General features: G+C 42.0%; 1 protein-coding gene across 1 annotated transcript; it reads right to left on the bottom strand.

Moving 5' to 3' along the window:
* Positions 1 to 488: 488 nt before the first annotated feature.
* On the bottom strand, positions 489 to 4,578 carry PTH (parathyroid hormone). Its single transcript, XM_069221287.1, has 3 exons — positions 4,495 to 4,578; positions 1,903 to 1,993; positions 489 to 1,106 (listed from the first exon to the last, which is right to left on the bottom strand). Exons 2-3 carry the CDS (start codon positions 1,986 to 1,988, stop codon positions 803 to 805), a joined length of 390 nt encoding a protein of 129 aa, XP_069077388.1. The 5' UTR covers positions 1,989 to 1,993; positions 4,495 to 4,578; the 3' UTR covers positions 489 to 802.
* Positions 4,579 to 15,313: the final 10,735 nt, after the last annotated feature.

Below are 15,313 nucleotides of genomic sequence, written 5' to 3'. Positions count from 1 at the left end.
TTGAGCGGGTTGTACATTCTTCAGCTTCTATTTCCTGTTTTATCACTTATGCGTCTGTATGACTTGTAAGGCACCAGTAAAGGCAGAAGATATTGGGTCGCACAAAAACTAGCAGTGTGCTAAAACTCCACCTTTGCAGCCTATCACTGGGTTGGATCTGCCATTTATGAATACCTGCAACTATTGTGCTTATTTTACGTTTGGGAATAATAGTGAACGGCCAATTAGAGATTTCAGATATTCCCTTTTCCGTTTTATTTGCACCTCTTTCTCGCTAATTGCACAACATGAGTGACTTGTAACCAACTACTACTCGAACCTAATAAATAATTTTGAAAAAAGCGGTGATAATGAAATTCTGTATTGTTTCTCTGTAGTGAATAAACAATGCATACCAAATCGTCAGCAACTACAGAACTGCCACGTAAAACCAGACTTTGTCGAAGACTTATCTTTATTTGTACAGATTTTAATTGAGGTAGAAAATCCATTTTTTTACAAAACTATAAATTGTACAAAACTTTATATACATGTCAAAAATAAATAATAAAAAAGTGTTCCTTTTCTCATTCGTAACAGGAGTCAAAAATATTTAAACACATTATACAAATACTCGTGCACTTTTCTTCACGATGCATGTCAAATCAAAATGATTTGCAAATAAATATGTTGTTCCAGACAGTTTAAATAAAGAACCATAAATAGCAGCAAGGGAGGTACACCTTTGAGAGAAAAAAGTGACACGGTGACAGACACAGACACAAAAGTACATAGATCACAGCTCAAATAAAGAGAACCGATTTCATTGAGAGCTTGGTTGGAAAATCATGTCCAAGACTTCTTGCTCGATCTCTCCAAGCTTTCTCTGCAGGGCCTGCAGCTCTTCCGGGAGCAGCCGTCTTGTCCTGATGGCGCCCCATTTGTCGTCTTTCCTCCTAGGTCTCTGGCTCCTGCTGAGCACTTGTTCGGCCTGCAGTTCTGCTGACTGCCTCATGGCGTCAGGGTACAACTCCAGCAGCTGGAGCTGAAGCCACTCTTGCCTGTCCATGTTGTGCCTGTGCTCCCCGAAGTTGTGCATGAGCTGCACCTCGCTCACAGACCGTCTCCTAAAAACACAGCCAACGAGGAAAGGACACTTGTTTAGAAGCTTACATCAAGGCTAGTAGATCATAACAGTAAATCAACTCTATTCCAGTCCTCAATTCTCCATGCAGCTCTCCTAGCCTTATATCTCTAAGGCAGCCACTCCCTCTAATGGGGTTTTATATGCCTCATATTTGAATGTTTCTAGTCACCACATCATCTCTCATCGCTAGTAGAGCCAGAATTCCCACTGGAAAAGTAGATTTGGGCACCAGTGCTCTGGGGTCATAGTGGCCATTGCCACTCATTCCAAAATTAAGGGTGGCCTAACTTATTAGTGTCACTGTGAGGCCTCGTCCTAGAGACAAAACTGTGAGAGCGACAGCTGGCCAGTGTGGGAGGTAAGTCGCTTAGCTATGCTGGTTCTTTTCTGGCTCAGATCGGTCGAATTGTGGTGGTGTACTAGGTTGCTGTGCAGTGGTGCTCTCGTCCAAACTGGAGGTCCGTCAAGGTCATGTGTCCCTCCTCTCAAACATCATTTGTGGACCTTCTACTTTTCTGCATTTCTTCTAACTTTTTTCCTTTTCGTTAAACTCCCTTCTATATCCACTCATTTTCCCCTACTTATGCCCTGAACCTACCTTCATTTTATCACTTTTGCTTTTCCCTTCCAAGCGAGACTGTGGCAACTACACGCAGCTAAAATGTTAACTATGCTTTTGTCTTTGTATTCCCATTGATACAGGATACAGCGAGTTTACAAAAGCACAATACAAGAGAAAATAATTAAACTCTTCAGATAAGCACCAAACTGCTTACCTAGTCGGTCTCCCATCAGATCGCGTGATGAAACAAATTCCACATAGCATTATTGCGACTTTTGTCATAACTCCGATGGGCAGCATGATTACTACAGGGAGGAAATAAAGCCAATCAATCTTTGTTCATCAGCGACATAATGACAGCACTTATCGTAGGCTTGGAAATAACGTATGAATGTGCAATCGTATAGCTTTATCGATTGACGCCATTATCACATAAGCACAATCTCAAGTAAGCTCCCACTGATGGATATAGAGAAGTTAACTTGCGTATAATAATAAGTGATCATGCTTGATTTATGTATTCCTTAATGCTTTCTCTAAGTACAGTCATGTGGAGATAAAGGTTTGAAGAATACTTTAATTATGCAATGCACAGGAACAGAGAAAGCCAATCGTCCAATCACTAAGAACTTTAACAAGCTTTTAATGGCATACTAAGTTTTCCCAATAAGTGGGGTTGTGGCTTGAGGGTCAAAAACACTTGTCTCAAGTGGTTTATATGTAGTATTGTATAAATGATCACCCTCTGTGGAATATTAACATCTGTTCAACCAACCATATTGCTAAAAAAGCTGCCATAGACTACTATTGTTTGTCTGCACTCTAGGTTAGTAGACTGTCTAAAACATGAACATGAAGTAGGAGTGATTGGCTTGTTGATTTGGCCATGAGATGTGTGTGATGGGCGCTAATAGCTTTGTTGTTTGCATCGTACCAGATATTAACCATGTTGAATTGACCTTTCTAGCCTCGTTGGATTTTAAGTTTAGGCCCTAATTGTTGGGTGTGCAATTAGCAGTAGATAAAGCTCTACGAAGAGGTTGTAAGCAGCTGTGGATGTAATAATGCTTGACCTGCCTAATGAAAACTGAATAATAGTCCGGTGGTGGCAACCTAACTGTCCTTTTATTAGAAATATATCATAGAAGGAAGTAGATAGGCAGGAAGACAGGTATCACTTGTGCGTTTTTTAAATGTAGGTGGAAAACTAAAGTAAACATTTTTCAATGAGGACTATGACCATTGAGAGGTATTTAGAATGTAAAGGAATGTAAACACTTTACAGCTGACAAGGACCCGATATTACGAGTAAATTTGACTATCCTCTTTTTTCTTGTTTTAAATAAATATGTTTAGAAAAGAAGTCCACCCACCGTTCCATTGAGGAGGATGAACTAGAATAAGCATGATGACGCAATAAACTATTAGTAGACATTTGAAACAAAAGCCTCGTATGAAATTCCTGTGATTTTGTGGTATTATAAAGGATAACATATCTATATGAGGTTGTGCACACTATTTCAGTGTTCACTGGCGTCACAAAAAAAAAAAACATACACAACCCTCCTTTCTGATGTCAAGGAACTGGTTGGTAGCGTGACACAAACTCATACTGTGCAGTTACAGTTCCTTTGTGATATCCTTACACCCGCACTCGTGAAAGATAAGCGCAGTCGATACCATCCTGAGGGCCTCCTTCCTTTCACAGGAGAGAATTGCAGGACAATATTTTGAGAGTGGCATCCTCGGAAAAGGTGCCTCTTTTATGGTGTAAGTGAACCACTTGTTGAAATAAACATAATTTACGTTATACATATATGTTTTTACCTATATTATTAGTTGTGTATACTTGTGCAAACACAAAAGGATCTAAACCCTTTGTATGTGTCTGTCTGACTACTCCTTATTCTTTCAGTTTGTCAGAATTTCAAGGTTCAGCTTACTGATTTCCCCTGCCTGTCTGCCTATTCTCACTCTAACCCTCAGCAGTACAGATGGTCATTGAGACGGCCATAAGTAGAAGACTGCCATCACGGTTATACAGTGTAAAAGCACCAGTGACACCTTCTTTAGATGGTAGCTGCAATGCTCATCGAATGAGAGCAACTTATTGCCCAGCGCGGCCCACCTACTCAAGACCCTTTACTCTGAAACGGTACACCGATAGTATGTTTCAATACGTTTTAGTTCAATGCACTTAAGATACTGTCACCAATAATAATACATCATGAATATTCAGTTTAATAAATGTAAACATTCCTATTCTTACTATTAATAATAACAGTGCTTAGAAAGGGCACGTGTGGCGCTATATAAAACAAGCTATTATTATTATTATTATTATTATCAATACTACTATTTTAACAGTAATATAAATAACAACAACAATAATAGTTTTAGTTGTTCTAAAGTTTGTATTATTGGTAATATTAATGCATCAATGATTATAACTTGTGATTCATGAACGCAATATTCACAAAATAATCGAAAGGCACAGATCCAAGAACAACTGTCGTGTGAAATCATACACACATTAGTCTATATGCCCAAGGTACATGTGTAGACCTGCAACGTAATACGTTTAGAACAGTACAGCTGGTCTTATTATTTAATGTTCCATGCTTTCAAAGTTTGTGTTTAGTTAAGTAATTTTACTAAGCAGAGGGAAAACCAGAGGTGATATTGGTACTCTGCTTCAGCTATAAATTTGGTTTGTAAGTAATTAATAAAAAAATAATTAATTTTGGAAAAAATATTCAAATAGACTAAAGCAGTTGTTTAAGATAAAGTATGGCATCTAACTTACCAAAATGTGTTCTAGTCAGGACTCAGGGTATACTGGATGCTACAGTCGCTCCACCGGTGTGTGTGAGTGGTTGTTCCTTTGTGTCTTGCCCCCATCGCTGGCGTCTTCAATTTATAGTCCCCGGAGCCCAAAGTCTTTTATTGAAGAATGACGTCACAGACGGCTCTTTGGGGCGCTCACTGGAGCGGGTGGGGCTTCTGTAAGTATCCGCCCTCTCGGCTCTAGGTCACGCCCCCGGGTGTCGCAGCCAGTTCCTCGTCGGCTTCCAGGGTTTTGGCCGCCTCCGAGGCACACGCTGTCTGTTTCAGAACAAACACTTGAAGCGGACGGATTAATACAGGGGGGGAAGGGGCAGCATCGACCACGGACAATAAAGTGTTCCATCAGGCACAATTATCGGGACAGCTGGGACCGATTCTCCTCGATGCCCGAGAGGCTATGAGGACAAGTATAGGACATAACTTTACACTTACCACAAATTTAAGACGCAGCTTTTAAAATCGACGCCTCGTCAGCGGTAGTAAGCGCTATATAAATACTATTACAATGGGAATCCGGGTAATAAAGGCTGTTCCATTCTCTCAAGACAAATTAAAGCTCCGTGGAAGACGTGTCCAAAACTGTCGACGGTGGTGACATTTATTTTGATGTCACCTGTCCGTTCTGGGGATGTGACAGAACAGTAAAAGGATAACTCGGAGCAAGTTAACATCACAGTTATGACTTTTGGAACATACAGTTGCTATCCTTGTAATAAACGTTAGAAGATCAAATAACCCTACCGAAAAACTTTAGCGAGAGAGACATTACAGAAAATCAGGAATTAGGGACTTGTATAACATGGTCCCGTGCACGCAGAGGCGCTGTCCCAGGCCGAGCCACAGAGAAGCATCCGTGCGTCATTTTTAAAGTACACGCACGGTTGTGATGTTGCACGCACCAGTAATGTGCCAAAATCTGTCCTACTTGTTCAGCGTACATCGAAATCTCGTTAGCATGGGATTTGGAACTCCTTTTAATGTTTTCGTTAAACATTGACAGTAGTGGAGCATGCAAGAGGTGCCGAATTACACGGTGTGAGATAATAAATGAACTACTAGAACCATATTAGGGCTAGTACAAAGCAGGTAATTCCCTTCCAAAGGGCCTCCTAGGAAACTGATGAGGACGCTGTCTGTATCACTCTCTGTGCCTGCCTCTAGTCCAGAGCTCCATCTCTGTCCCCTTTCTTGACCCCAACTCTGTCTTTTTCTTACCCCCCACCCCCTTCACCTCAGACCCTGTTTCCAGCTTACATCCTCTATCCCTCCATCTACTCCATCTCTCTCTTCTCCATGTGCCCGATCCGTCGCCTTCCCAGTCTTTGTGTGTCCCACCTCTCTCATTCCTCTAACCTCCGTCCCTCTACCTCATTTCTCTCTCACATCTCTTACAGTACCTCTACACCAGCTACCTCTCTCTTACTGCCTAACCGCAGAATTTATCTCACAATTCTACTGCTGCACGCCTCTTCACCCCCTCTCCTTCCACACCTATCGCCTCTATGCCAACCCATCACAATAGCTTGTCCCGATTTCATTACTCCTGTTTCTGTACCTCTGTCTCGTTGTCTTTAAATGTCATGACCTCGTCTCTCATTTTAATGCATCTTTCAATTTAAAATTACACTTTCTTCTTCACGACCCTCTCTACCTCACTTCTCTTACTCATTCTCTCTCGTTTTCATTACCCCTGTGAAATATTTAAAACAATAGATATCGTACGTTATGTTACCAGAAGGTGAATAGCGAACATTTGCAACTGGTGTCCGCTTAAAGCGCTAATAGCTGTGTGTAGTGTGTTTCTGTAAAGTCCTGAACTCTCGGCTGACAAATTGCTTTTCATTTATTTTGCGGGTCTACCACATTTTCCATTACCGAAAAAAAATGTTAAGTAAGTTAACTTCTTTGAAAACACACAGCTAAACGTATTTTGCACTAATTCTTCTGCTCTTGTAATGAGAACTGGAGCAAGTCGCTTTTGCATCGTACTTAATTTCATGTTTCTCAATTAGGAAAAGTAGTTGCGATATTTATTATGGAAACACAGCAACATTTCACGTTGTATTCATTATGACCTGTGCAATAATCGGGACGTGATATTTGTACTCTCATGCGTTCCATTACCACCTACATTTTTTGCACAAGATAAAATGTATATACAGGTGCTGGTCTGAGCGGCCCCTAGGGTGGGTGGTCCGTGAACTTCGGAGGCAGCGCGAGCCTACTTCGGCCCCCTTTGGATGAGTGTTTAGAAGGGGTGCCTCTCCGAGCAGCGCCCAGTGCTTGACGGCATCGCTCACCTCTGACGCCCCATCCCTGGGGTTCCTCATAAATCCTTCGGGATACTGTTATTATTACTCTCCCGCCTCTCTCCACTCCCTTTACCCTTCAGTGCCTTGTTGCATTAAGCACTTTTTTGCAATGTTTATTGTATCATTTATTGTTGCATTTGTATTTTGCATAATGTGACCTCATTGCCCTCATTTGTAATACCAAAGTGCTGGCACACTTGTACCCTGATTAAATTAACTTTCCAGATGGGGTATTTTTTTACTGTGCTAATTTGCACGAACATGCTATTGAGCATCATATTATGTGTTTGTAAGTGTTTTTTTCTATTTTGCTCCATTTGTGTTTGTGGTGCAGGGAACAAAGGCCCATTAAGTTCACACACACACCAAACATGAATCAACTAGAGATCCCTGATCTGACGTAGTCTATTGTAAACTGAATGTGCAAATTCACAGTGAACAATATATACATGGCGCTACCTGGGCAGCGTAAGTAATCCAGCACTTAGATCTCTGGGCAGATCGTTACGCGAATTGACTGTTGCCTCGCACACCCAATCCCAACGAGTGCATTTGCCATGACATCAAATGTCTCTTGCACCATCATCCTTCATCATTTGTCATGGTCAAATAGAGTGAAGCAGTTGGGCATTGGGTAAAGTGTAAAGCTCTATGTGGCACCACAGGGAACTCTTACTGATCACATTTAATCCCAATTAGGTTTCGCTCACAATGTCACAGATAAGCACCCTTAAACCATGGTAAAGTCACATACGACCAATCCGGAAACTTTCCAGCTATACACAGAATAAATTATAGCAATGAAATGCAACGTGCAGGATGTACGAGTTGCAAACTGCAGATGTTGAGGAAACAGCAGCATCTGCTGATTAATGAAATGGCATACCAGTTTCATGGTAAGATAAGGCATGAGCATAGCAGCATATATTTTAATAGACAAGACGGGCAAGTTTACAGGGGCATTTTAAGAAGGTTAGCTGAATTCTGTAAACTGACTGTGAAAACACAAAGAATAGGTGGGAGGTGGGAAGAAGCACCATCGGCAAGGTGGAGTGGAAGAAAAAATATTACCTCAATCACAGTGCGAGCAGTGGATTGACACTAATCAAGAGGAAAGAATCTGTGCTTGGTCCATGCTCCATAGAAGAAACAGGAATTGATTCCCACACCTGGTGTCCAATTAGAAGGCAGTAAAGAAGAGTGACATTGAAGCCAAGGAATGGTAAGCAGTAGGCGTGCTCCAAACTCTTTATTGTATACAATATCCCTTGCAGCAGTGACAGCGCAATCACTGTCAGCAGGCGAGACCTAAAAATGAAATTAAATAGCTTCCGCCCATTAAAAAAACAGTCAAAGATCAACAGAAGTGTTGGCATTCAGCCCACCCAAAGAGCTTATGATGTTCAGTAAGCAATGGGAAGTGGTTTACCCACAACTTCTCACACCCCTCACAAGGAGTTGCTCAAAACACTTTTCCCAGAGTGGGTACTACTTTGGGCTATTAAAACATGCCCAATTTCACAAGGCCTTGAAGCACCAGCACTGCAAACTCAAGAACCAGTAAGTTCAGGCCCATTGCCACCAGACCTGTGGGCTGTACTGTGGGAGCTGCAGGCAGCTCCCGAACCTAGCCCCTGCCTGCTCTGCTCCTGTACAATGCAGGAGCTGCAAACGCTGCCCTGGCTTCCCCCTCACCTCCTCTGCTCTCCCCCAAGTCACCTGCCACCCACACCAAAGCCCCATGAAATCCCCTGCAACCATTTATCCCTTGTTCCTACCAGATGGTAAACAGACGAGCATTTGGGCACCGTATTTACCCCGTAGGGATTTGGACCTATCATTCCAGGGTCTGCATGCTATTCCCCATTCTGAAGGAAATAATTGTAATTCCTGCATTTAGTTTCAAGGCTGCCGGCCTTAATTGGAGTTAATAAGCCCCCCATGAACCCTGCACTTAAATCCGGAGGACTGATGATGACGATCTTAGTCTCACACTACTGGTGGTCTTACATATCTCCAAATAAAAGAACGAGCTGGCGTTTGTTTTGACCAGTATACGGCTAGAATTATTATTTGTTTGAAAGACATTTTCATTATGTTTTTACATTATCTAGTCAAAAAAACAAAACAAACCTGTGCAAAGTCAACCGAATAGTGCAAGAGGGTATTCATGTAGTACATCCTATGTAGCACACCCACAGTGGCGGAAATAGTAGATTTGATGAGTGCTTAATGTTAGCTATACTTAAAGGTGACTGAGATGATAATTCTTATTGCAACCTTCGTGCACTTTTAGCAAATATTCACTTCAGACTACCCAAACTCAGAAATGTGTCCTACAATTTTACCTGAATTACCTCTAATGGGGAAATGCGGGAAGTCTTCCCTTGCACATTTAATTTCAGGATGCTGAAATTCAACAAAAAGGGTTAGTGCAAAAAAAAGAAAATTACATACTGTATGTTCTGCTCTATAATTAGCATGTTGTTCTGAATTTTCTGGCATTCATGAATATACCAACTTAAGCCCTAGTTTTCATTGCATTTTCCTCCTGCCTTTACTGGCCCATGCTGATCTGCATGATTGAGTTGGTAAGCAAGGGGGGAATGTGTATTTATATATTTAACTTTTTTCTATATTTTTCTTCCCTTACACCGACAGATAAATAAGGTAGTGTTCAGGACGTTTTGTCACTCATTGAGAATATTAAGGACACCACCACCATAATGTTCCTTATTGGTGTGAAAGCTGAATTTATTACTAATGATTTTAATGTATTTTGGATTAAGAAATTGCATAGAATTTGACTAATATAGAAAATAATGTCCGACTTGGAAAAAGTGCCGATTTTGAGAGGCCATCAAATACGAAATGCTTTTACTAAATGAATAATAATATTAATTGAAGGACATGTATTAAGAAAATTGTAGTAGTGTGTTACATTAATGATTTCATGTTATGTATTAGCTCATTAATTATAGGACTTAAGTTAAAAGTTAGCAAGGTTTGGGCCTAGTCTGCACAGCCTCACATTATGTGACAATGTTTAATAAAATCGTGGGAATGTATGTTAGAGAAGTAGAAATGTATTGTACACACTGTATTGACCAAACATTAGCAGATGTCTTTACCTTTTCCATGAGAACTGCTTGCTAGAATGTCTTGTATTAATAGTTGTTACATTGTACAGTTTGATGCGTGAGACAGTGATGTTCCCAGGACCTAACAAAGGATACACTGACTGGAGTACGGATGGATACAAAAAAGGTTACTTGTTGAGTGTGACGATGGGAACAGGAGAAGAGGAGCCAATCATCGACATGTGAAAAACAGTTTTGTTATATCTTAGATTTGGGTTTTTATTTCTATTGGATTAATTGTAAACGTACGATTTTCTAACCAATGGCAACCTGGGAAGTTCTTTAGGTAAATTTAACTTAGCCCGACTGCACAGAGGAGGGAGGCTCTCATTCTATTCTGTTTGAGGAGCTTAACAGTTCCCGATGATTTATTTCTACCTTTATCTTTATTGCTTATATTTTTAATGCTGAACGCTGATCCCTTAGATGTTGCTTCTTAAATGGTTCAGAGATTTGCTTAGAGACCCCTGTGTCTGAACCATCCCCTTTCACTGCCCATTGCTGAAGCTGACCGAATAGATATTCAACTGATGAAGATAATCGCAGCTTGCTGATCCATAAGAGGAGAGGGCACTCTAATGCTATTGTTCTTGTTCATGTTGTAAGTTTGTTCTTTGTTTCTAGGTACCAACTGCTATTTTGATAGAGCCATAGTTAGATGTTTTTCCAAATTAACTTTGACTAAAATTGTTTTGCATGAAGCCCAAACATTCTATTCTAATCTGAAAGTTAGTTAGGGAGACACCGACATGTTAACAACTTATCACTAAAGGGTTAATGTTGTTCATTTGCTGAATCTAGATCTACGCTATTTCTATTGCACAGTTCTTGGTTTTGATTTGTACTGTGACTCTTAAATACTTAATTGTCAATGTGTTAGCTAAGTTGAGATTCTTTAAATGATTTGGTCAACCAGTGTTGTTTATGTATGTTTACCACTTGGTTTTGAGACTAATTCACATGACATTAGCATTGTTAATATAGGCAAATGAACTTTCTAACTCTATATAAAGGTCTGGTTGTTAGTGGTCAAATGGCGCATGGTGTGTAAAGATCACTGACTCCAAAGAGTATTTGATGATGTTTATTGATTATGATGGTTTAATTGCATGGTGTTAGGGACTTATGGTGGAATCACTCTAAGTGTAGTCAAAAGGTCTATAGAACCTCTAACGCGTCCCCATATAAATTTAATAATAAAAGACCAAATAAGGACAGATGCGCTAGCAGAAATGGTAGCAGAGTAGGATGGTTACGTCTCCTTAAGAGGTCACCATAAAGTCCTTTTTCTCCTTATATTGTACTAGAAGAGTCAGATGGGTAGTCTCCTTAAGAGATCAAAGTAATTCACAGATTTGGTAGAGAAGTTGGTAAAGGTTGAGATTTCCACATCGAATGACACAAAGTGAGAAGATTATATTTTGTTAAGAACCTACCATGACTTTCCCAGAACCTTGGAGCTTGCCAATGCTTGTTTGAGGATGTTCTCAGCGTTCTAGTGACAGTGTGAATGAAATAGTTAAGCAAATCACAGGTGAATTGTAATGTTTGAGAGTGTTTAGGGAGTTTGCGTACTCCAGATGAAGTTGTTTAGGGAGTTTGCATACTCCAAAGTGTGAGAGTAGTTAAGTCGTCGAACCTCACATGTGTGTGGCGCTTTGGGTTCAAAAAATGTCCACATGGTTGTTGTTATACAGACCCTGTGTGGTCTAAGACTCTGGAGTATTGAATACTTGTATGTGACACCTGGTTTAGGTTGTAATTTGTCTGTTTAATAGCTCAATCGGTCATGGTTGACAAACTCAAGAGCGCGTGTTAAAATGAGTGAAAGGTTTTCGACGGAGATTTGATGAGTCGTATGTGCACCAGGATAGATCCAATGATCAGTTAAGAGTGAAACTTGCTGCTCGAATTTTGCTTGCAAGTCAGGGAAACTGAGATAGGAGGAGTATAATTTAGAGCAAAATGCCACAGTGAAAAATCAGTAAGGTTTCTGAAGTGGTTGTGTTACCCTACCCTACTTAGATCTCTGGGCAGATCGTTACGTGAATTTACTGTTGCCTCGCACACCCAATCTCCACGAGTGCATTTGCCATGACATCAAATGTCTCTTGCACCATCATCCTTCATCATTTGTCATGGTCAAATAGAGTAAAGCAGTTGGGTATTGGGTACTCTTAGTTTTGTAAGGTCCTCAAGTTTTCTTTCAAGAGAGGACAGGTAAAAGCTGTCTGTTGATGAGTCACAAAAGAAAGGTGAAAAAGGTCTAGGGCGGCTGCCTCAAACTTTGAAAGGTGAAAGAGGCCTGCCACATACTTTGACTGCCATAGTCACCAAGGGAGGTGGCCACTAATAAGGTCTTCATTTTTCAGCCCAAGGAGGATACAGCTTTTCCTCCTCCATAGTTACCATAGCCGCCAGGTCAATATGAAAGTTGACAGCTGCCATGGTCCTCCTTGGCCCATACCATTGACAGATCAAAAATGCTTGTGATTTAAGCTATCAGCCAGAGTGCCACATTTCCATTTGCAAGTAGTGAAAAAGGTCAGCTGTCGGCTGTTGCAGGCCTCTTTCATCTTTCACTGTTGGGAAAGGAGAACCCAGCCAGCTTATCACTTTTCTGGCATAATGCTTGCAGTTGTGACTATGGAATTGAAAACGGGGCACCTTGGCCCAGAAAGTGTTTTTTGTTGTGATTTGGTATACATCTTTTCAGTAGTTTTTGACATATTAAGGCTCATAATCTTTGTATATTTCATGCTGTGGAGGATCCACATCTGTGACAGATCTGAAGATGAGATCTGATTGGCTGCCACTGCATAACAACAAAGTGGCAGCAGCCATGTTAGGACTCAGAACTCAGTCATAAGTCTTAGAAAGCACTTTAAAAAAAGATGTAAGGGGCCAGGGTAGGGATAGCCTGCCAATCAAGGCAGGGAGGTGGAGTCCCAGAGGGATGCCTCCAGGGCCAAAAACAATAAAAAAAAATGTTGGTAAAAGTTACGGTGGACCCTAACTGCCATGCCAGTTCCATTGTATTGTACAAGGAAGCCCACCTCTGAGCCACAGTTTCCCTGTAAGACCACGGACAGGGAAAACATGTATGCTTCTACCCACTAGGAGCTGTAAAAGTGCTCCCCCTCAGGTGGAAGCACACATTTTTGTGGGCAGCGAAACAGAAATTGCTCCCACTTGCTGGGAACAGAGACAAAAACCTGCTCTTGCCAGGCGGGAGCAAATCCGGCTCCAGCTGCACCCAGGATGGGTACATGTGGGGAGCCAGCAGTGACACGGGGGTCCTGGGGCTCACCCTATGGCTCCAAAGTTGTACTGTGTGTATCCCAGGTGGGCACCAAGGCATCCAAGTAAGGCCCCCGGGGATAGGGTCCCGGGGATCTGAAAAGGCTCAAGTGGAGGGGCCACATGCCCCTCCCCTTAAAGTAAGAATATGGCGCTGGGGAAACGGGTCCTCCGGGGTCAGTAACAGTTAAGGGAGGGGTGCTTTGCCCCCCCTAAAGAAAAGAATACAGCCTCTGGGGATGGGGTACCCGGGACTGTAATGGCTTGGGAAGGGGGGTGATTCCCAATCAATCCAAAAAATGACAAGAATTGTTGTCTCCCATCTGCATCCAGAATGGCTGCTGGCAGGTGAGGCAGAGAAGCTGCAGAGGCCCTAGGGCCTCCAACAAAAAATAAGGATCTGGATGTCCACAGTGAGCAAAGAACACCCAAAATAAAAGCAAAAATATATGAAAATAAATGAGTTGCAGGAGCCACTGATTTATTCTTCACTGCTCCTTGGAGGAGTTCCCTTTAATGCCCTGCAAGGGCTCTTTAAACTTCTGTTTGGAGCTTGGTGACGTCCCTAGAAGGAATGCAGTGGCACTGTGTGGAATAGAGTGACAATGTGTGGTGCAGAGTGGTATTGTGTGGCATGTGTGTGGAATGGAGTAGCACTGTGTGGTGTGGAGTGGCATTGTGTGGAGTGGAGTGGCATTCTGTGACATGGAGTGGTAGTGTGTGGAGTGGAGTGACATTGTGTGGTGTGGAGTGGAGAGGCATTGTGCAGAGTGGCGTTTTATTGTTTGGTGTGGGGTGGAATGGCATTGTGTGGTATGGATTAGAGTTATCTTGTGTGGCGTGTAATGGAGGGGAATAGATTAGCATTGTGTGGTGTGGAGTGAAGTGGCATGCTACAGAACCTATTCAGAGTTAGTAAGAGCTATATAAATACAATTCTAGTGCCACTGTTTGGCGAGGAGTGGAGTAGCATTAAAAGGAGTAGAATGGTAGTGAGTGGATTGGAGTGTCATTGTGTGGAGTGGAATGGTATTATGTGGCATGGAGTTGATTGACATTGAATGGAATCGAGTGGCATTTAGTGGAGTGGCATTGAGTAAAGTGGAGTGGAATGCTGCAAATCACTTTACCTCCTCACCAGAGGTAGTAAGAACTATGTAAATACAATTTTAGAGGCGCTGTGTAGCCTGGAGTGGCATTGTTTGGAGTAGAGTGGAGTAGAATTGTGTGGTGTGGAGTGGAGTGAAATGGCACTGTGTGGAGTGGAGTAGCCTGGAGTGGAGTGGCATTGTGTGGAGTGGAATTGCATTGGGTGGTGTGGAGCAGAGTGGCATTGAGTGGAATGGAGAGGCATGCCGCAAAGCACTTTAACTCCTCATCAGTGGTAATAAAAATGCTATTTAACTAAAATTCCAGTGGCACTGCGTGGGATAGAGTAGAGTGGCATTGAGTGGCATTGTGTTGTATGGAGTGGAGTGGCACTGTGTGGTTTGGAGTGACATTGTGTGACATGGGGGAGTGGAGTGGTATTATATGGAGTGCCATTGAGTGGTGTGGGGTGGAGTTGCATTGTTTGGGGTGAAATGGAGTGGCATGGTATGGTGTGGAGTGGCATAGATTAGAGTAGAATTGAGTGAGGTGATATGGCATTATGTGACATGGAGTGAAGTGGAATTGTGTGGAGTAGAGTGGAGTGGAGTGGAATGGCATTGTGTGGAGTGCAGGGACACTGTGACCAGGCAGTGTCTGATTGACCCCCAGAGTGGCAGTCGAACAGTAGTTGGGCACTGAGCCCTAAGAGCCTCTGGTGAGCACTGCAGGAATTTCCTAAAGACCATACTGGAGCGAATACAAACTCAACAAAGAGTAGAAACCACAACATCGGAAGGGAGCAATGATAGTAAAAAAACAAGCAGATATTTTAAAAAATAGGAAGGCCAAAGTCCTGCTTTTAATCAGTCTTCATTAGTATTTGTTGAGACACTCAGAGCAGTAGACCCCAGCACAGCAGCAGATGTACCAGTGT

This window comes from Pleurodeles waltl, chromosome 3_1 (assembly GCF_031143425.1).
Source record: "Pleurodeles waltl isolate 20211129_DDA chromosome 3_1, aPleWal1.hap1.20221129, whole genome shotgun sequence".
In the NCBI taxonomy this organism is placed as follows: Eukaryota; Metazoa; Chordata; class Amphibia; order Caudata; family Salamandridae; genus Pleurodeles; species Pleurodeles waltl.
This window is presented reverse-complemented; position numbering and strand designations above follow the sequence as displayed.